General features: G+C 41.5%; 1 protein-coding gene across 6 annotated transcripts in view; it reads right to left on the bottom strand.

Annotated features, from left to right (window-relative positions):
- Positions 1-414: 414 nt before the first annotated feature.
- The window catches only part of LOC135253558 (sodium/potassium-transporting ATPase subunit beta-1-interacting protein 3), an 89,074-nt gene continuing 65,783 nt past the window's right edge, over positions 415-23,705 (bottom strand). For 2 of the 6 annotated variants that reach the window (XM_064332990.1, XM_064332985.1), the window contains 4 exons: positions 21,634-21,831; positions 10,011-10,071; positions 6,364-6,448; positions 415-3,031 (listed from right to left, as the gene is read on the bottom strand). In XM_064332990.1, the coding sequence (XP_064189060.1) occupies positions 3,022-3,031; positions 6,364-6,448; positions 10,011-10,071; positions 21,634-21,831 (354 nt within the window). In that variant the 3' untranslated portion in view covers positions 415-3,021. Of the gene's footprint in view, positions 3,032-6,363; positions 6,449-9,958; positions 10,072-21,633; positions 21,832-23,705 lie in introns of all 6 variants that reach the window. The other 4 variants (XR_010329650.1, XM_064332986.1, XM_064332989.1 and 1 more) reach the window with 4 other exon arrangements.

Genomic DNA, 23,705 nt, shown 5'->3' with positions numbered 1-23,705 from the left:
CTTGGACGTTGTGTAGCTGATATTTACAGACAATACGTAACAACATTGAATGAAAGGAAAAATACATACTTGAATACCTGGGTTCATTCGTGTGAAAATGCTGATGTTCAAGCCTGCCAGGGCCACTGTGGTAATTTTGCACTAACAACTATAGGGCAATAAGAATGTGTGGCATCCATCAGGTTGGATATCCAGCTTTGCTGGACAGTTCTATGTGTTATATTCCTAAGAACACATGGGGGACTTTAGTTTTGCTTCATATGTGAAAATCTGTTTGTGCATAGATCACGCCCATGACAAGACAACATCAGAGAATAATCTGAATAGTTTCAAAAGGTACATTTCTACATTAAAACCACTCGCTTATTGAAGTTCCCACAGAAAATAAAAAATAAATAAGTAAAACTGACTCCATTGTTACTCCAATTTACAGTTTATTAATAACTGACAAGAAATGTCTGGTTATTAACACTAATGTTCACATGATATCAAGGCAAAGGTCTACCTTGAGTTTTTTCTTGTTGTAGCTGTTGTCTTTTAACATTGTGTTCCTATCCGTAATACTCGTCCGATCACAAAAGAAGGTAGATTTTACACAAGGTAAAAATTAAATGTGCAAAAAGTTGTACTGTTCTATACACACACTCGTACATACAGACCCACCCACACACACAGACAAAACATCCACAGACTAAAACCTCCACGCAATGCCTGAATTAGTATTTGTTTATATTTTCAAAAGAAGAATAAACATTCTTTTATTGCAAGTTTTATTAACCTGGCAGTTGCTGTAGCATGGACAATAGCCTATAAGGAGGAGGGTTGTCCTTGTTTCATAAACAATAGGAACAGTGCCAATAACCTAGATGCCAACTGGCTATCCATCCAGTATATCAAAGAACTCAAAATGCTACTGGGGGCTGTTGAGTGTGGAAAGATTACACACAACTAACATTTCATGTTTTCAGCTTTACATTGCAAATGGCACAAGTAACGCAGATTAGTATATACAACCTTCATTCAGGTTTTATCTACCTACCCAAAGGTCGGGTTTTTAAAAAGGATAAACACAGCAATCACAAAAATAAAAAAAAAACAATCTGTGCATGCATCTGATAGTATTTTACATCAAAAATGTTTTGTACAAAGCCTTAATGAAGCATTTGTTCTGTGATGGAAAAATGTTTATATCAGAACATGTTTTTGTACAAAGTATATGCTTAAATTAAACATTTGTTATGTGACAAAGCCCCACTCAAGATCCAAGTCACTTTGAGGAAGTCAAAATACAAGATAATCGACTAAACACAGATTGCCTACTTTCTCACTCACATCGCGCTTTTGAATCAGTTTTAAATTAGTTGTGAATCTCAGGTCTGCTCCTGCACACTGCATATGATTTCCAGTTTGACACACACATATACATTACATTTCTGTATATTCCCAGCAGATGGCAATATAGCCCCTCTATTACAACCTTCCCAACCTGGCTGCAGGAACGGGCTATAGGGCTGATATGATTTCTTCCACCAGATCATTTTCTTTGTGCCCCTAAATGCCAGTCTGTTCCAATGTCAAGGACAGGGCAATACATTTTACCATTCTGTGGTCTAGTTTTGCTGATGATATACAAACGTGTTCACATTACACATTATCAACATACCGACACCTAATACATATTTGGCTCTAAATGCCCCCTTACTGCACTGAAAATGAACATGAATACTCACAATATTAACACAAACTTAACTCTCTCAAATGTGAAGTATAAGGTGAAACTAGATATAAAAGGCACTATTTCAAATGTCTCAGAACATGTGCTTTATCACTATCCGGTATGAAAAAAGTATTAAAAACAGACAATACATCACAAATGTGCCACATACACCATTGCAAATTCTGAGTAGACACAGTCTACTTAATACAAAGTCACTCAACAAAACTACTTGATCTTACCTCCTCTGTATAGTTCAACCTCAAAGCTTTTAAGTTTGTGTTGTGTGGGAGAATATTAACTGAAATGGAATGATATTCACAGTAGATAACAAGTATGCAAAGGTACCTTAACAGTAACCTTAGACCATAGTTAGTTAACATTCGGTATGAATTGTCATTCAGTAAATGCAAAAAACTTTTACACACAACAGAAATTCTGAACATGTCACAAAGTTTAAATCTGTCTGTATATGTGCTGTATAATATTCTTATATACATAAGTGTACATACAGTAAAATTTTACAAAGAATTGAGAACTAGGATTTGCATCTGGTAACATTTGAGGGAATTACTGAATCTTTGTGAGAGAACCTTCCTTGCTTCAAGTTTTTAGTCAATTTGTAGTCGCAGTTTGGAACAAGATCAAAAGCGCAGTTTCTGTTGTTCAAAAAAGACTTGGACCCTTGCAATTAAAGATACTTTTTTGTGATTCAAAGCACAGCATACACATTATGTATTACAAATTATAAGACTAAAAAGTAACATATAAGTACATTACCAAAATGAACATATTAAAACTTTGTACAAGAGACACACAATTATAAAAGCAAGCCAATTTAAGAGTGAATTGTTAAATATTAAGTGTTATGTCCCTCAGATATGAATTTGAAAATTTAATTCTACCACTGAAAATACATGCGCATCACAAGTGCCTCATCTATTTTTGGAAATATGTCATAACACAAAGAGGATGGGCAAAAAAGATCAGTTCTGAATCACACATAGCCGACTGGCCCCACATACCACAGTTCATGGTTTACAGGCTCAGAAAAAACAATTGATTCATTAAAAAAATGTGTACATCATTTTTTTTTTTTTTTTTTTTACATTTTTTTTTACAGAGGGCTGCCTAGTGATCAATTTGGTCGAAGGTCGATGATGTGTGAACACTCACACACCCTAACACACAGCTCACACACTCGCAGATGTATGGGTCCAGCTGCTTCACGCACACTGCACTGTGTGGCACACAGCACATCTCTTCACGTTTTTGGTGTCTCCGGTTCACTGGCAACTGCTTCTCATTTACGTGGATCTGCAAGGCGTGAAACAAATTTCAGTATTATTTATTTTAAAAAATGCACTTCACTGGCTTTCCATTTATCAATATTATTTGAAAGCCATCTTTAGGATGGAAAAAAACAACTCAACGTACAAATAATGATAAACAATGAATCACTCTCTCACGGTGTGCAATTCTTACATTTTGCTGCTCCTGTTAAAAGACATTTGCTTACAAACATAATGGAGCAAGGCACTATGGGACTGCTGGTTCCAAATTTCCCCTATAATAGGGGTGTTAACTGTTAACTCAGTATGGCTATCATGGGCATGGCTATCATGGGTACTGATTGGCATTCATGTCTCCCCATTCAAAAGACTGCCTTTGTATCAAACAAATCAGTGATCATTAAAACCACTCACCTCATATAAGATAAAAGAGATGAAATTGCATATTTTTTTCAGTGGAGGTTGTCTTTAATGCACAGTGTGTGTACAGCATTGTATACCATGTCAGGAGGTGGTTATTCCAGTGGCCCTGTTATTATTTACAAATAGTTATGGCTTTATGCAAATAAATCATCATCTACAGTAAGTAGCCAATATCCCCACTAACATAGTGTTCACTGTAGTAGAAGTTGGATCATCTACAAATTTGAAAACAAGAGAAAATGTCACTGCAGTCACTGTGACCCCATTCATCTCTGGTATACAGCTTGAATGACTCCAAATCAATCACTTAGGAGAGATTTATTTTGGAACACGAGGGGGTGAGAGAAATGTGACTTTGGGAAAAGCAAACTCTTCATACACCATTTCACTTGAGTGAAAAACATGCTGGTAGCTCGGAACAAGGTTCAACTTAAAACACTGTCAGCGGGGGCTTTGTTCATTTACTGAACATCAGAGTGTTTTTATTGGCTTTTGCCCTTCGTGACTGCAGACGTCTGCTGATCTGAAAGAATATTCCAAACCATGATACACATCAGCCTCCAGTGTTTTTCCTGGCTAGACTAGACATATCTCTCAAAAGGTCATAGCTGTCAGTCACTAACCCAGCTGATCTGCTGGCTGATTGTAAGGGCCGTCACATTTCTGGGAAAGAGTGATAGATGAGGTTTTAATAATAGGAAATAAAAAGGAACTATATGGAGGCTGTGATCAACAACACACAATGTATGAGGTGCTATGGCTAGATATTACACATACTGAGAAAACCAAAGAACAAAAGATGACTATGTGCCTGTCAAAGCAGGGATGTACATACCAAACATAGCAACCTCCAAAGAGAGTTGTGTTGTTTGCACACAAACTCTATTTATGCCTTTGCCTAAACTTAATTTTATTGTGTTGCTCGTAAGTGAATAAAGAGTACAGAAAGGTTAAGAAGAAATGTATTTAAACATTTATTTGATAACTATTGTATTTATTATTCCAGAGTTATGTCGATGTGGCTGATTACGCAATATTAAATATTTGACAAGACATGCATTTTCAAGAGGGGCTTTAATGTTAGCCAACATGTTGTTAAGCCCATGGATTGTGTAGTTGCTAGCTAGCTAACTGCCTTGGCCACAACAAAATGGCCAAGTATTTTTCCCTGTACAACACATTACATAATGAACCTAATTAGCTATCTATCTACAGGAAAGTATTTTGTAGTCTTCCTGACTTTTCTACAGTTCGGAATAATATATGTGCTGTAAAGAAATTGACCATAATGATAACACATAAAGCATTCATTGTATAATCTTACGTTCTGTTACACTAGGTGCCCCTAGTTTTGGTCTAATTTACATTATTTCCAGTGCGGACTGGGATTTGGTGGTTAAATTCATGATTTGATAATGGCTAGCGCAATATAGGCTGTTTTGTTTTTAATGGTTAAACATTCCAGAATCAAATTGTATCACAAGCTGCAAGAGATCCTAGATTGGATGCATTTGGTGAAGGTGCTAATTCAGCTGTTCTACACTTGTGATGCAGATGGGAAACTTTGCTGTCGACACACAATACTGCCTAATGCTATGTACTGGTGTAGCTAATTACCAAACATTCAGCTCTAGATTTCCTAAAATGAGCAGATTTAAACTCATTTCAAACAAGCTTATCACTGCAGAACCAAACTTGTAATACTGTAGATGCCTCATATCCTTAAGTTAATGTTTTGTTAGTTTGAAAACCAGTTTCCATCTGGACAAATAATGTGGTGGAGTACCAGGAAGTTACAATCTGACCAGGTATGGTTGTAAGGTTACAAGGCATGAGAATAGGTGTACATACACATTAAAAGTGCCCTTGGATAACACAGAGCTACACGATACACAGAGAGGGTTTTGGTGCCAGCTTTTGACAGCTATGAAACAGTGGGGGTACACTGCAAATCCATTACTAGACATGATGTGTATTTTAAGGTTTTTTTAGGGGCTGGTATTCTGCCAAATCTGTTGTGCTGGATTCAGCATTTGGCTGAAACTTGACAATATGGATTCGGTGCATTCCTCCTAATTTATTCATTGCTTTTGGAAACAGTTTAAATGAGGATGCATTGCAGGTCACTGTTGACTCTTTGAAAGGATTAAAAAAAAACATTGATGAAAACTACGAGAGACACACTTTTGTCTTCTTAAAAAATGCCCAAAAAATACAATAGGGGCTTGGAATCCATGACAAAAAAACAGACATAACCTACATAAGACCTTTATTACTGAAAAGAGTGTACATAAACATACTGAAAGAAAGAAAAAGGCTTTCAAAAGAGTGAATAGCAGCTAATTAATTTTGGTTTAGGGGATAGCTTGTGTGTGTACGTGTGCGTATGTGTGTGTATGTGCGTGTGTGTGCGTGTGTGTAGAAAGAGAGAAAAGAGAGAGTAAAGTAGAAATTCTTTCTGTATGTGAGGCCCATATCAACCTCACACTTGAATGCTGGTCATTTTAAATTTCCATTGGAGTTAAAGGCAAGAGCTTTGAGCCGGTCTTTGGTCATGAAGTTGTGTGATATATTGGAACATGAGCATAGGAAACTGAAACGAAGCATTACTTGAGTGGAACATGGCCTCCTTGCTAACAGCTATGGCTTCAACATTTATCCTACGCCTGTGGGACAAATTTCAGGCCCCCAGCTCCCACCCCTCCGCCCAAAAATAAAGAAAGGAAAAAAACATAGAAGCAGCAAGAAATCATTTCTGGGCTTTTCTTTTTAGATCACTGAATCCCACAGAATCAGAATCAGAAACGCACAGTTAGTAGGTAGTTAATCAACTGTTAGTTGTGGCTTCCATAGTTACCATCCCAACAAAATGTTAGTCCTTGAGTCCAGTTAGAAAGGAGACAACTAGTAGGAAATACCATTTCCTTTACTTACAGATAAACCGGCTTTAATTGGACATGGGAGGTTTTCTGGGGTGAATGGTGGTAGGTGTATGAATCAAGTCCACCTATAAAATCAACTGAAATCACAACACAACCAGAACAATGAGCACTAATCACTGACACAAATAGAACACTGACAGATGACTTAGAGAATGGGGAGTCAAAGAAATGCAAAACATGCAAACAAAATAAATGCAAAGATATTCAATAAGTTAGACAAATTATTCTCATTTCTGCTTTCACTGCCCACTTTCACTGTCATTTTGAATGTCCAATTGCAAGTTGCCCATCACATTGCTGCACCAACATCACACATGCAGCCAGCTGACCCTTTCTTTCACCTCCGCCATCTTCTGCAGTTACTGTGCTAGAGGACTGTGCAGCTGACCAGTCAACCTGATCAAGCTGATCGAAACTTCCTTGAGGATGCTATGGCCAATAGTGCATCAACTCATGGGAGTCTTGGAGATCCGTAGGGAACAACACCACCCTCTGCATGGGACCCTCAACTGAATACAGTACTTAATCATGTTATCAAAATGTTTCAAACTATATATTGTGCATTTGTGTTTTAATCGTGTTTTTAATGTGTTTTGCATTAAATCCATTATTATTTATTGTAAAGGAGTTTTAGTACGTGTGTGTGTGTAAAAATATATATATTACATTGAAATACTGTTATCTAATCTCTTTGCTTTCATTTAAAGTTCTTATCATTACTTCTTCAACCAGTCTTTAACATAACTTTGCATTAAAAATATATGCACTTTGCCTTCTTATCAGGGGTCGTTGGCATGAAGTTGAAACAGTTTTCACATTCATAAATGTGAGAGGGAACATGACTACTGTGCATCCCCGATGGCTGAGATGAAGATCTTATCCTTAATTAAAGGGCATCGAGACAGTTCCACTTTCATCAGTATCACCATTTCATTTTGCAAGGTTACTTGTCTTTCCTGAGATAGATTCCAGCTATTTTTACTTGTCTCTGTGGACATACAGCCCATACAGACTGGAGCACCGCTGATGGCTTCACAGAGAATATTTTTAACACTGAATGACAGAACAACATCTGAACTGTTAAACAAACCAGAATGGGCCAAGATCACGGAAGGCTGTCTGGGTAGGATACATGTGCTCCTTGGCAGGACACAGGGCTTGGGACAGGGGGTAAATGAGAACTTATTCTTGGGGAATTAAAGAGCTGCCCTAAAAGCTTTTTTTTTAATGGATGCTATGACACAAAGAAGTCCTTAATAGAAGGCACACATGAATATTTTATCCAAATGATCCAGTCTTGAAGATATTCCATGAAGATGTACAAAGAAATCCAATCAGATTAGTTCCCTGGAATCTTTTATATACAACACAAATATAATCTGGCAGTGGGATCATGGATCACATGGGTTGTAAAATATACAGACTGAAAAGTTATGTCCTAAATAAATAAATAAATAAATAAATAATATATTTTTCTCATTATGCACCTTCGTGGTACAGCTCTGAAGTCAATTTCAAATCAGTAAATGCACAAACACCAGAATCTCTGACAGACAGGCAGCAGAAGGGTTATATATCATTAAGCACGGCTGTTACCTTCATCTACATAGATAACACCCAGCTGTACACCCAGATAATATCTACAGTGGGGTGTTATTAAATAACTTTTCTGAAAACAAAAAGTAACGTAATGGCCAGGTGATGGAACAAATATGGGTGACAAAGAATTAGTTTATATTCAGAAGACGTGGGGCACTCAGCTTCCCTTCTGCTGACAATCTGATTGGCATCCATGAGTGTGTGTGGGTGCGAGGCAGAGATTAAACTGAGAAGTGCTAAACCTGCCGTCTACCCACTTCAATGCACTACTGAAGTGCTTGTGCACTTGGACTCCCACAAAAAAAACAGTTTTATGTATCATCCCATCCTCCGGTACCATCTGTGGAGAGATGTTTACTGAAAGCAAGGTCTGTGTAGACAAATGAAAAAAGGCCATTGAGCAAAGCAATGAGGCGTAACTCTTGCATGCGCTGTGAGAGATTACACTGTCTCAGCCTCATACCTAAACCACTACAAAAGGCACTTGCACCAGCATGTTAAAATACCAAGACAGGTGGAACTTCTCCCTGTTACCTCTGCTTCACACTGACTCAAAAAGAGCTGAGAAACTGCCTGCATTCACATCCGAACTGTACTGACAGGATGCTGTCAAGCTCCGGCATCCTTTGCAGCACATGCAAGGCTGTGTCCCTGTGTTAAAATCGAAAGTCGTACTCTGATTCCGAAGGTAACGCTGAGGTGAGAACTGTCACCTTGGGCTGCTCCCGAAATCCGGCAAAAAAAAAACCCAACCTTAGATCCAAAAGCAGTCAATATGGTGCTTGGAGCAGTCAGAAAAGCTCACTAATCCTACCGAAATTATTTTCATTCTCTGTGCGATGATGTTGGTTCCTTGTTTATATAACCTCATGAGTCTCTCTCTCTCTTTCTCTCTCTCTCTCTCTCTTCCTCTCTCTCCACATTGCTCCTCAACAAGGATAAGATGGCGCTAAATGCTGAAATCAGGCCAGGCCCAGCCGAGATCACTTGATCCACACATCACCAGGATAGACAGATAATGGATAGAGATGAGTTAATACATTAATACAGTGTATCATCAATTCTGAGGATTTAGCACAATGCCTGCTCTGAAACAATGTCTGTGAACAGGGGTGACTTGTGACTGAGCTATTGATATCTTGCATACAATGAAGGGGGGTGCTCTTCCGGCCCAGAATTGAGGGCCCAGAATCAAAATGGAGAAAAGCCATTTGAAGTGAAATTGCCTCTCACATTTGCCTTTTACTGCTGGGGTTTGATGTTTACATGCATCACATGAATCAAAGACGGGAGGGTAATTTCCATTTCATTCAAACTTCCACTGCATACACGAACACGCAAACACCCTAAAGTGATCTCATCATTCTAGTTTCAACAACTTTAGACCGACAGTGCTCCACTGTTGCTTTTCATGAATGGTTATTGTTGCCATAGCTAACGCATTTTAATGGCTAACACATTTTAATAAAGGCAGAGCCAGTGAAATAGAGTCGGACAAAATTAGTCATGAATAAATCATCTAAACTGCATTTATCAAGCTATTAGCATTCCCAATGTCCATGTTGGGGTGATGACTCCTCTGTGGCAGTCAGAAGAGTTAATATGCAGACTGGACAGGCCACTCAGAGGGACCTAAAGTAATGAGGGTTGCAGGAACTATTATCTTATCAAATCCAGCCAAGCAATTACTATGACCAGCACTGCTTAGGTCACATAAAGGAGGAGATGAAACTGGCAAATCGATTCATATTCTGTCACATTCTGTCAGTAAGGAAAATAATTTGCACAGTCTAAAACATGCCAAAGTCAGATAAACAGCTGAGGGCCACCCACAAACACACCGCTTTGGTCCCACATATAACATACAGTGAATGAACACACATGCAGTGTAACACACGGGCATGGATCCCCCAGACTGAGGGCGTTAACAGAGCGGGCGAGGTGGGATGGGGTGGAGGTTTACTGGTTAGTTAAAGATAGTGTCTCACCCTGGAGAGCTCCAGAGACGCGACCGGAGGGGGGGGGGGTGTCAGTACTTACAGCTGTCCTCTTCCTCTGTGAACACACTGATCACGTAGCAGGCATACACAAAGCCAACCAGCTGTAAGGGGAGAGAGAGGGAGAGAGAAAGGGAGAGAGAGAGAGACAGAGACGGAGAGTTGTCAAGCGGCATCATCCTTAAAACAAACAACTTGAGAAAATTGCGGTTAAATGGGTAGGAGTGTGCAAGCTCATTAAAAACTGTCTTGCGATGTGACAGTTGGCAGTAATTACTTCTCCATGTTCCACAAAACTTTTTTTTTTAAATCCACCTGCTGTTCACTTCTTTTCTGGCAGCTATTTTTTTAATCAAACCATAGCCTTGGCCATTGGCCATGCTACAGTGTGTGTGTGTAAAAGCGTGGAGTGGTTCAGAACTCTCAATGGACAAGCACAGTATGAGGCCCCCAGTAGCACTGAAGGACACACCGGTTACAGTTTTAATGTCAGAGACGTGTGAAATAGATGGAAGTGTGGTGCAGACTGTACCCTGTGACAAACAGGCCACGAGCCGGAGGACACAGACACCTTCTGTCAGAGCATGAAGCCCACAGAGCCTTCCAAAACAGGTCACTGCTCACAGATCAAAACGGAAGGCACCATTAGATTCACAGCACATTTTCATACCCCCACACATACCCTGAACTTCAATCAAGCACAGGTACTCCCTTAGAAGGCCAGATGAAAAAAAAACCATGGAGCTGTACATGTTGCCTTAGGAGACAATCCATAGGCAATCATGAGAAACAAGCCCTTACAGTACATCCAAAGCCTCTCAATTCAAACTTTCACAGCAGATCTCCCTGAAAATACACAGTCACAAAATCCCATTAAACTGGGTTCCCACTTGGGCCCCAGGGCAATCTGAAAACTTGATTGGCCACACTGTGGCCTCGGTCAGCCACAAGCTGGAGGACCAAAATAAAATGAAGTCTTTCCCTTTATATGGTCAAGTGTAATGGAAAGACAACGTTTTTGGATTTTCATATCTGATAATATGTTTGGTCACATTGTGTGGTAATCTAACAGCATTGCAAAGGGAGGCAGATACAGTATGTTAATCTAAGTTCTGAATGGATATGACAGTTCAATATGATATTTGTAGGCAGCGGTAACATACAAAGGATCTTTTCACAGTTTCACTGAATGCTTGACGACACTATAAAATATCCACTTGGTGATACCAAGGCCACAGTCTATGCCCCTGTTCAACGTTCTTGAGGTAACCACCCATGTAATATTGTGCAATGGGGGATATCATGCTCTAGTCCTTATTTCCACTTAACAATCTCACCCTGATACTTTGCCTTGTCAGGTTTGCTGTACCTTTTAGAAATGTAATGCAAGGTCAATGCAAAGTTTGTTATCATCTGCTACCTCTACCTTTGTGAAACAAATACAACCACACTTTATTTGTCATAACTTCAGGGACATTCTAATGACTTTGAAGAAACCTCAACCTAAATGTCCAATGAAACGACGACTTGCTGCATCACAATTTATAAATTATTTCAATGCCAGTTTATGCAAAAGCACATACTGACACTAGAACACATGGAAGTATACATGAGATGTTTTTTATGAGTAAGATGGTTTTTATTGAGCACTGCAGATGTTTACAAAAATAACATCCATTTGGATGTTACCCCTAGTGCCCTGGTTAAATTTCCAGACACAATCTTGCATTGTTTAACCCAGGGTTGGGCATTTCCATTCCTGAGCCAATGTGTGGCTCAGTTAGCTAATTAGGTCTAAGCACCATTCCAGTTTCCTCATAGATTAGACCACAATAATACAGTGTATAAGGACAGAAAACCCACCATCAGCCGTGAAATTTCGCATTTGACCTTTCTGGTTTAGCAAAGATCTACGTCTTCTTAAAGTCTTAGCACTGATATTTAAAAGATTTTTTTTAAAACCTGTGCAATAGAGTTTTCCCTTTTGGCATTGTTATACAATACTTAGATTATCTGTCCCTTGCAACTGCAGCTTCTTGCTCAGGTAACTATCTTCAGCTTCGCAGGGAAAGAGAACAAATTAACAGTGTGGCCATTCAACATGAAAGAGCATTCTCCCCAATGAACTTCATGGAGAGAACAGTGCCCCTGGTGTACCCTTAATTCTACACATCCAAACAGAGCCTTTTTTTTTTATTTTTACTTTATCTCACACTTTAAAAGCACCTATGGTGGCACTGAAATGAACTTCTCAGCAGAGAGGCTACTAAAATTGTAAAATTGTACACTATATTAAAATCTCACACACCTGTTCATCTTCATGTTCCCCAGCTGTTGAGCCATTACTGATGCTGAAAATTGAGTGTGTGTGTGTGTGTGTCAGCGAGACAGAGAAAGAGCGAGAGAGAGAGAGAGAGAGAGAGAGAGAGACTGTGTGGTATGTGAGAGTGAGAGATAATTAGATAATTAACACATTTGTAGAGAACATATCAGCAATGCACACGTGCAGTATAAAAAGCTTCACAATGCAGGAATTATTCAAATGCTTTGAAAAAGGTTAAATTCAGAACCAATTGTACCTGTTATCTTCTCATTAATTTGTTGCAGGGAAATTTGGCCTTTAAGGTTCAACTTGTCAGAAATGATCATACACATCTCAGCTGATAAAATAATTAAGTCAATTACGCCATCAACCCTGACAGCGATATGGCAATACTAGTAGCAGTCAGCAATACAGACTTGCAGTAAGGGATGAATCCTCATGGACTCTCAGCACAAAGCACTGAATTAAACAGCATCGTGCACACTCTATTCTTCAAAATGATACATGAGTAAGAGCTGGTGCAAATAAAACAGTCCTTTTGTCTATATTTCTTTTGTCTATATTTTCTCATATCTCAGCCATTTGCTGTGTAAAATATAACACCATAATTTACATTCATATTCATATTTAATTCGCTCTGAACAGAACGTGTAATGGATTCTAGATAGTTGGGTACATTTGGTTTTTTTTACATGATACGAAAACATAGTAGGGGAATCTTGATGCTTATCTGTATGCTGATACTGTCTTCACACTGCCAGCTCATTTTGTACAAAGCTCCAAGTGATCTTCTGTGAACTTTGACTTCAAGTCATTTTCAAGCTTGTTGCACAGGTTATTGATAGGAAGGCAGTTTTTTTTCCCCACCCGGCATCCAGAATATGCACCCTTTTGTCTCCATTCTGCAAAGACCTCGGGGGGCTTAATTAAGATAATTTGTAATCATAACAAAGAATTGTAATTAATTAAATGTGTATAATGTATCCTGCTACAGTTCACAGAAGAGACATCAGAATTCCTTCCTGGGTGTGTGTTTGCCCAATAAGAACTCAAGTCATTTAAGATGGAATATTCGCATTTTAACGAACAGCTCCTCGCAAATAACCGTCCCGTCTCTCGCTTTATGTTCGGGCTGGAGGGACTTATTAGGCTATTTGTCGTAGAATTGTATTCTGGCATACAATCAGCTAACTCACGGGTCCAATTCACCAGGCAGCCTAATTGAGAGTTTGAAGGCTTGGGATGGAGGGGGGGGGGAGAGCATTATCAAAAAATGTTTTGCCAGCACCTGACAGCCTTGGTTGCCTATCCTTATGCTAAAAGAGATAATGTACAGCTAACTATAACAATCTCATGTTATCATAATTGTGAAAAACCAAAAGGCGCATACAGTTTCTCATTCTTACAAGTAGCACAGATGTGAATTGTACAAATCCATGTTTGGGACTGACTCCCCTGTATTAAATTACTAATGTACCACGGCCTGAAAAACATTTACTACTGCTGACATAACTGGTCTGCTGAGTAATCAGTGATATGGGCTGTCTGGCTGATTATAAATTTCACTTTATTGAGGAAATGCAGTTGTATCCATGCGAGTCAGCATATGCTGAACACGCTGCTTGAAAATGAATCCTGTTTATCATCATTTGACTAAATAAGCTTTCATAACTGCAAGAATGAATATTTGTTCTGTTGAAGCAATTACTTTTCAGACTGCGCCAGTGTGTGGTTAAAATGTGCAACCCTGGGAAATAGGTTAGTAGATTAAACGAGTAAACAGACAGAAGATTCAGCAGTGAGCAGTAATAATGGGAAGAAAAACAATGCCTCTGGCCTCTGCCTCTGGATTTAGATTAACAATAAACCTGCGTTCACACAGCGAGAAACTTGGTTGATGGGTTGCTCAAGTTTACTGGGCTGAGGGAGGGGCAGGAGCTTCCTGTTGTATCCTCTTAGTGGTCTCATGCAACTGCATATTATTGAAGAGAAATAACGGCGTCATCAAAGACGTATATTTGCCACATAGCCACATATCATCTCCTTTTGTTTCTATAGTCATGTCAAACACTGATAAATATTTGTTACTGCTATCTTATTAGCCATATATCTCCCTCACTATTTAGCCACCTAGCTAGCGATCTCTCTATCTCCATCACTAGCTAGCTAGCAAGCTGCCATCCAAGCGTCATTTTCAGACACTCATCCCTGTACTCTTTTTAAAAAACTTTGTTTAACTGTACCATAATGATAAGTTGTAAGACCATTTTTCCTCACTGAGCGGAACAATAATTCCAGAAATGGTATCATATCAGTTGGCGAAATAGGAAGCCCAAAACGCTGACTGACTGTTGACGGGCGATGCCCGCGAAAAGTTAAACTGTGGGCAACATTTTTCAGGCAACTGGTTGCTCAGTTGCCCAGCTGCTTGTGTTGCTGGGTGTCACTCAGCAACATAGAGAATGAATGGGCTTCCGGCAACTCGGTTGACGAGTTGCTCGCTGTGTGAACGCACCGTAATGATTACATTTTTCTTCTGCAGTTGGAGCCATCCAGCTCCCTTATAAATGCATTTACTCGGTTTGCTGATACTTTCATTTGATCAAAAAACAGCCCTCCAACTTATTCTTTAATGATAAGATGAGCTACTTTCAATTCTTTACACTGGTAATTTGCACAAAAGCATAGGGGTTTGGATTGGGTGGTTACAGTTTGACCTGCACATCTCCCCAAACAGCAAACATGAGAGCAATCGCATGTGCACTAACTTCAAGTCACTTACAGAAATGTGAGCGATACGGTGATCAAAACAGGCGGATTCCGGCAGGGAAAGCTTGCGCTGATGCAGATTAAAGACCGATGCGTTTGATCAGCTCGTAAATGAGGTGGAAATCCTCCCTCTCACATACCCAAACAGACTCGGTCTGCTCCTTATAATGAGAATGTGGAGGAAACTGCTAATCACTGTGCCTATGACCACCTCAGAAGCAGAGGTAGCCAATGTGTGATTGTACAACTTTGTCACACCAGACTATACAAGACACTTACACTGAAGGTGTTTTATACACCAACAGTGCAAGGAATTTCACCCTGAATCATTTCACTATTGCCTCAGAGAGTAACTGAGTGTCAGTTGTAGGCATGGATTGCATTGACAACCAGCTATTGTGACACACATACACAGAAAATGCTAGAGTAATTCATGCCAGGCATGCCGTATTTTGGTTAACTATAAGCCAGTGCGTTATCATCCCAATCCAGGAACTGAGAAGACAAAGGGGGGATCACTGCTCAAACAATGACGAGACAGAAAGCAAAGCAGCGTTCTCCCTGGCTCGGGGAATGTGAAGGTCCTGAGGGAGCAGACACAGAGTAAGGCCTTTCCCCAGAACTGGCTTGCTTCTTTATCAGACCTTTTCCTTTAAAAATAAAAGAAATGACATGAAAAACTGTGGTGTCAAATAGCACCTACAAAACTGCTTACAGTGTTAATCACCTCCCGTGGGATTACAATGTTGTACACTACAAAGAACGTTCTGATTAATTTTAATATTTCGCGAAAATACGTACAGAGATATCGCACCACCACCACCACCACCACCACCTTCTTTTTTCTTTTTACCATTTAAGGCCTGTCCCACAAAAATATCCCTCTGTAGGAAAACCTCATTATTCCGCCATCCGACCGTTTTCTTCGATATGTGCTGGGATTTGTGCGTGGAAATCTCTTTCAGCTTCAGGAAGTTCAAACTCCCACAGCGCATGCACAAATCCCATCCCGAGTGCAAATGCTCCATTTTTTTTTCAACACAAAGTCTTTCCACTTTCGGGCGCTCTGGAACGCACGGCGCATTGCCGTCACTGGAGCAAGTTTAAACGCCTTTAGTTCCACACGCGGCGCCTGAACTGCTCGTAGCGGGCACCGGCGTTCCGGTCCAACGATAACCGGGGTCCGGGAAGCACTCCCCGCTCAAGAGGATGAGAAATGCTCGCGCAAAGCGAAGCTGAAAAATTCCATCCGTGCGGAGCCATTTTAAAATTTAATCGCTCAATTTCTCAGGATTGGCTCGTCTGACTCAGGTGCTATAATCCCAGGTGGTCAGTGTCTAGCATGCACCGGTGCTCACGGCCCAGACGCGCACCATAAATAATACATCCCGTTGGGTACACAAAAGAATATTAACATGAAACATTCATCGCTTTACAAATTTGCTTTGTATGGGGCAGGGACACACAGTCCTTCTTTCCTCACTAGAACCTGATGATTAAATTGCATTACATACACTCATAAAACGCATCAACATGAAATGGTTTCAGCAGTAATATTCAATTAAGAATTTAATTCAGTAATTGCATATGTTTACCACACAGTATACATATGGAAGTGGAAGCATACGCACATGCAAGCAAATATTGATGTGTGTAGTTCCACCAAAATTTGTTTCACTCATTTTGTGAACGGTAATGCATTCAACAACAAATGAGTGTCCAATTATACTTTTTTGTTGCGACTTTTTTTTTCATTCATAATGACAAATATCCTGCGAGTAATAAATCATAAATACATATGCTATGGAAAGTCTGCATATATTGCCTTGAGCTATTAAAATACACTACCACTCAACTCGATTAGCAGAGAAATTAAATATGTCATTACAATGACATACTTCATATATACACATCGTTATCATGCAAATGCAAATATATTTCACCAAAATCAAATAGCGAATCACCACAATACATGGTTGTAAAGTATTTGTATTATGCATCTAATTAACTGGATGCATAATTAATTCCAGACAAAATTAAGCTTCTGTATTCACAGAACATCACTAAACCTCTATTGCCAATGGTTTCAAATACCACATTGTTGTAACTGGAACCTGGATCACAGTTAAACACACTCTCAGTCATTTTGTTCAGGCATGTTCTGCCATTCTCTACGCCTGAACATCTGCCCTCTGTTGTTATTATTAAATGAGCATACAGTAGATGTCGACACTGTGTGATTCTAAATGAATAATCATATCTTAATGTGGCATTCTCAAGGCATCAGCATTATTTCTAATCATAGGATTTCAAAGCGAGCAGGCTAGCTGCAGCACTTGGACTAATGCTAAAACTTGCCCACATTTGCAAAGATCTGATTTGAAGACCAAGACTGGAAATGCATGTCCCGCACAGCAATTTGGATCTTTACAAGGCAACGCTGGCCTTGTGACTGCGCTTTGTGTGAAATCACCCGAGATCACTTGTTAATTTACAGCTTGTGAAGAATGAATTTATCTGGTTCGCTGGCTTGACGACTGTTGAGAAATGGCTGAGATGAAAGAGGGAAAGGTGTAGCACATTTTCCTGTGCTGCTGTTCCGAGCTCAAGAAAGCACTCTGATCAAGAGAGGGGCTGTGTACCTGCATAAGAGGCAGGGCGGAGGAGCGTGCACAACATCACCGGGAGGCATAATGGAATTCTACAGTTAATTATTTGGTCGATGTTCCAATATCATCCGAGTGAATCGTCTCCCTTGCCTCACCCACCCACACTTGGAAAATGCATTGACGACGAGCGGGCGAAGCCTTTAATCTGGTTATTCTGATTCTGTCATAAACAAGCTCCGTCTGAATCATCTGTCCTCTGATGTGCTATTGACACGGCTTGTTCCAGGATTATCATCGATTGTGCCATCAGGAAAAAGTACTGTGGCTTCTCAAAGTAATCGGGCACCCTACGCACTGTGAACTCTGTATCAAATACACTCGTGCGACTTTCAGCACACAGTGCTCTACAGCGCTATGCTGAAGACCTGCAGTTACTGTGTTTATTTATGCCCTGCGCCTAGCTTGTTTTTTGCTGCTCCCTGTACAGGGCACTGCTCTCGCCTCCCCTTGTCTCTGTGCAAACAGAGGCAAGTCACCGGGCCTGCCTTGATTAATTATTTAAAGGCTCCTCCATTGTCCTCATTGTAGCTGCTGCCCTACCGCAGCTGACTCCTAATGAAATATGGCTTCCCTTTGATGAAATAAAATTCAGGCCTCCCCAACGTCATTCTTCATTTTCGCATTGAATAATTAATGCTATGCAGATTCTTTGAAATTAGCAATGCACCAATTATGGGGGGGGGGGGGGCATGTGAAAACTATTCCAGGAGTTTTATAGAAACAGCAGAAAACACGTTTTACGCTCTTTCTGTCTCAATGTATTCAGCGCAGAAGTGGTTGTTTTTGTAATCGGACCGACGGTGAATCTTAGGATCTGTAAAACATCAGCCTTTCAGTGCGCCACTGTGAGGGATGGCTCTGTTCCTGGCCGTTGTTGTGCTCATCGGTGTGGGTCCGGCCCGCGCTGGCCCATGTCGGGGGTCTCCCCCACCCCCCCCCCAGGCCCCGGTGCGCTGCGGCGCTGACTGACAGTGACAAATCTCAGGGTGCTGCGCGGAGGGGGGGGGGGGGGTGTGTCACTTCCTGAGAGACAGATGTACCGTGTCGGCCCCCAGGGTCCCGTACGGGTCTCTCTGACAGAAGAGCATCGGCTCTGCCCCCCCCCCCAAATGCACACATACACGCCCCACACATCACCTTCCATTCAGTCTGCAAGTATAAATTACAAGGTTTTCGGGAGTGACTGAAATAAGCATTCGTAGTAAGAGTAACAAACTCCCTCAAATCCCACTCTCTCCATCTCTCTCTCTCTCTCTCTCTCTCTCTCTCTCTCTGACTTACTGAGGGTTCCTGGCTTGAGAGCGCTGGAACATGAGAGAGCCAGTAAATTAGTCACAGCCAATATGGACAGTACCTGTTTTTAATTCAGACGTAGATTCCAAACCTGCCCACAGTTCCAGTCCCATGTAAATCACTGCGCTTCCTTCGGCACAGCTGTCTCTGTTGTCTTACAGTGCCTTTTGATTTATAGCGCAATCTCCTTTCTTTCTGCATTAATCCCATGTAGTGAGCCCAAACACAACACCCATAAAAGTGGTTTCCCTGGAGATAATGCGGTGTCCATCTTTCCGTTAAAAAGAGATCAGACGCATGGTTAGGCCAGGTGCATTTTAATTGCCCCAAAGGTTAAACTGTAAGTTCAAACAGATTAATTTCTAAATACTTTACAGGGGAGGATCTGGAGCCATTTACAAGCAGAACTAATGCACTTCTTCGCGATTCATGGCTGCAATATAACTGTCTACAGAGGAAAGAAGGAAAAACACTGTAATATTACACCAATGTCCTATAACATGAAATCTTATATTACTGTTCACAAAGGAGGATGGATTTTAGAAGACACCAGCCACACAGCAAGCCATAAACACTCACAGGATATTTATGGGGAGTTAGATATAACTGCATGCATTCAGTTGTGGAAGATCCAAGGTAATATAAGCCTCATGAATAATTCAAAATTGCTTTGTGTTTTGTTTTATAGTGTGATGAACCCAATTCCTCTATAAAAGATGAGCGATGGACCAGGGGACTGGGTCTGTTAACTAGTCCTTTTCTGTCCCCTTTGATAATGTTGATCTGAGATACTCCATGTTGGCTCTGGTGGTGCCGATCGGGGCCCTAGAGCATCTGCGCGGTGATTATTGGAGTCTCTTAGGCCCTGGCAAGGGGCACCCTGCCACCGCGCATTAGCACAGAAGCCCCTGATTGCGCGGCGGTACGAAAGCGGTTCTGACGTAGGCACATCTGCATCTGCTCTGCGGCCTGAGCCCCCAGGCGCCGCATTCTTCCCCAGACTTTCATCGCCTTTAAAGGCATCGCGCGTCACCTGACAGGAAATGGCTGCGCTTCCCGCCGTAAACCATGTGATGTAACCAAAGATGGTGGAGCAGGACAGGATGGAAATGGCGTAAGTTTCAACAGACTTTAGCCTGTCTGGGAACTTAGTGGACAAGTCCTGAGACAGAACAGTCTTTACATGTGTACCTACTTATTGAAGCAGCACACAGATTTCAAGCAAAACAGTTACAGCATTCAGACATGATAAATATAGTTATTCAGTAAAGCAACACATCTCACCATCAAATGTTAAAATGTATTTAATAAATATGTGTACTGCTTATACAGTAAATATGCCAGGTTCATATAAAACACTTTTTCACCAAACTGACTTAGTGGCACTACTGTCATATTTGCGTTTCATGATTATTCTCTTGACTATAAAATATGACACATTTAGTCATTCAGAACAGCGTGCTAAAAAACAAAAGGTTTCAAGAAGACCCAGAGGATTCTCAGACAGAACAGAACAGTGTGTAATTTTGTAGTTCTCTTGGACAGGACATCCACTGAGCTGGCTCCCTCAGCGCTGACTCTTCCTGTCTGATGCAACGCACCAAACAGGTCTGAGCGTGACGCCTGGGACTATGCAGAGCGCGGTCAGAGTGTAGCCCGCTGTTTCGTTCAGTGTCACGGTAACCCACCGCTCCCAAGGCCTGTTCTGATGGCTTATCTCATGTATTGAGTCTCCAGTAGGGTTCCTATGTGCCCCTCTTTACAGCCAAGCTTTAACAGCCCACTGTCATCACTTCCCTGGCCCTGCTGACGGCTCAGCTTTATTGGCCCTTTCAGGATCACTGCCATATTGAGCGGAGTGACAATCACTCACGGGGTGGGGGATGGGAGGGTGTGATTATCACCAGTCAATATCTTCCTTTCAGAAAAGGGAATGACAAGCCTAAGACCCCCTCATAACATTGAAACTTGTAAAGCTATTGTATCTTATCAACTTATTAACTGTTTCACATAAACGTTGCTTTCAACGGCTATCCCGCACTCCTTTGATATACCCGATGATGCCATTCACAGTTTGTATATTTTTTACTGGAATATGAGAACTCACACAATACCCATAGCCTCAGCCTATCAGGGCACCATTTGGCAGATGTTTGCCCCTGTTGATACAGTGAGGTATAAGTATTTCCAGAGCTCAGCCAGTGAGATCATTAGCCACACAGAAAGAATCTATTACCCTCAGGCTGGAGGGCGGCTTTGAATTTCCAACTACATATCGATTTGGATTCTTCACTCAATTAGTTTCGCGAGCGAGTCATTTCTACCTGGGAGCCATCAGCCATGGAAACGGCCAAATTAAGAACAATGCGCTTGTAATTTATGCATGAGCCACTGTTTTGCAGGCATTTCCATCCCCCTGAATTAACACTAGTCACTAAAAGCCCACGTACTGACACAGCTGTGGCAGGTGTGTGTGTCTGTTTGCATGTGTGTGTGTGAGTGTGTGTGCATGCGTGCGTGTGAGTGTGCGTGCGTGTGTGTGTGTGTGTGAGTGCGTTTGCGTGTGTTTGTGTGTGTGTGTGAGAGAGAGAGAGAGAAAGAGAGATACTCACAGCCAGCAGTATCTGAAGGGAGGAGTGCATCACCTCCAGGTACTGAAACTCCACCATGCAGCCCGTGACAGAGATGTAGGAGTGGTCTTCCAGGCCTCGGGTGGTGGGGGGCGGGACTTCCCTCCGCACGCAGCCGGGCCCGTGCTCCCGCCACCAGGAGCGGTGCATGGAGATGTTGAAAGTCATGTAGTCCGTGTCCTGCAGGGGCAAACGGCATCGTGTGAACAGGGAGCACACTTCTCTTCTCTGTAGGAGGGAACCATATTGATTTGACCTTACAGCACACACAAAACCCTGCTGCATACGGTGTCTGGTTTTTCCGTAAAGAAGGACACGGATTACCTGCCACCCATTTTTTTATCATCCCAGCACAAACTCAGACAATGAATCAATTCATATTAAATAAATGAACAGCCCTCAAAACGCAGGCGCTCTCCTGCAAAGATCCATAAATCAATATCACACCAGGAATGAGAGATTTGGTGCCATTCGTTGGTATCGCACAGTTATTTTTGAAGACCTCAAGGGGAAAGCCGTCGCTGTAGAAAATACAGTAGATTCAACGCGTAGGACTGCACTATTATTAGCAACGTATTACACTAAGACTTTATATTGAACCTGAAAGAGCCACTAATTTCCATTAAATGGCAATTAAACTGGCCCAAATTGAATAGATCCTCTGTGAGCTTCGGGCTACAGTAAGGGGAGAGGGGCGAATGTGAGCTGCTGTTAGCGGCCAACAAAGACCAAAGCGACCTCTGTGTCACTGCTTCCTGTCCGCAACGCCACACAGACACCAGAGACCAACACTCCAAGCTCAAAAACATGACACAGATCTGACAACCAGCATGTGCATAATCTCCCATGGAGCATTTTATTATTGACTGCCAAGCAAGAGGATCAGCCCAAAATGATCAGGACAACAAACAAACGAACAAACAAATAAATAAATAAACAAATAAATAAATAAATAAATAAAAAGTAGCATTATTTGCCAAACGGTGACTCTAAATTGAAAGCATTAACAGTTTTTGAGGACACCATCTGTTTTGCTAAAGAGACATGTCTTACTGGCCTGACTTTAAAAGCTCCCATGAGTGCAGCGAATTTGCTGCAAGCCGGCAGCCACCACAGACACAGGAAGTGAGTCAGATCCAGGCTGTCTTGTTAAAAAGTGACAGAAAAATGCAGCGGTGCCCTCTTATAAATGTTAACTCTTCAAATATGCTTCCCGCTGGTATCGGCCACTGCTGCACAAAAGAGCCCCCTTCCAGGCTTATCAAGCTTCCCATCTAAAAAACTGCCAGTGATCTTTCATGTTGGCAGTAAAGGCCATGCAGTGTTCTACTTCACGACAGTTCTATGCTGATGGCTTGCGAAAAAAAAAAAAAAAAAGCCTGTAACTTCTTCCCTCTGCCTGTGTGATGAAAGACAGCGCACATTTTTAGCTCTGCCCTGACCCCGGGGCCCAGCCTCTGCCTTTGAAGCCAATACGGGGCCTTTGGGTGAAATGTCAGCATGGCCGCCGGTCAGGGGGGCGAGGGGTCCAGAGGTCCCGAGGCTGGGGGAGGCTGAGGGGTGGGGGGGTGGGGGGGTTGTGAGGGAGTGATTGATGGGAGCAGACCGCGCTGATGGAGGGGCCATAGCCTGGCATCGTGACTCACAGATAATAGCTTTTGTCCAGCTGCCACTGTCTCCTCGCTCCCATATGCCAGGCTCTGACACCTCTGGCATGAAGGCCTCTTTCACAGGAGGCTGTCGCTAATGTCACAGGCTAATGTATACACGTGATTGAGGAGGAAGGCCTCCATATACCGTAAAAAACTGTTAAATCAGGGAGGGACATAATAGATCTAATTGGTTGCTTATACTATTCAAGGAGAATGTGAAAGCCATTGATAACTCCCGTTACCATTAAGCCCGCTTTACAACAGCATGAATCGCAGTGAAGCCATGCACTTAGCGATGTGTGCATATCAACAGATCTCATTTTAAATCAATCAATCAATCAATCAATCATTCAATCAGACAAAGTGTTTTTGTCATGGAGCATTTTGAAATGGCCACAAAGC

This window comes from Anguilla rostrata, chromosome 4, assembly GCF_018555375.3.
Source record: "Anguilla rostrata isolate EN2019 chromosome 4, ASM1855537v3, whole genome shotgun sequence".
Taxonomy (NCBI): Eukaryota; Metazoa; Chordata; class Actinopteri; order Anguilliformes; family Anguillidae; genus Anguilla; species Anguilla rostrata.
This window is presented reverse-complemented; position numbering and strand designations above follow the sequence as displayed.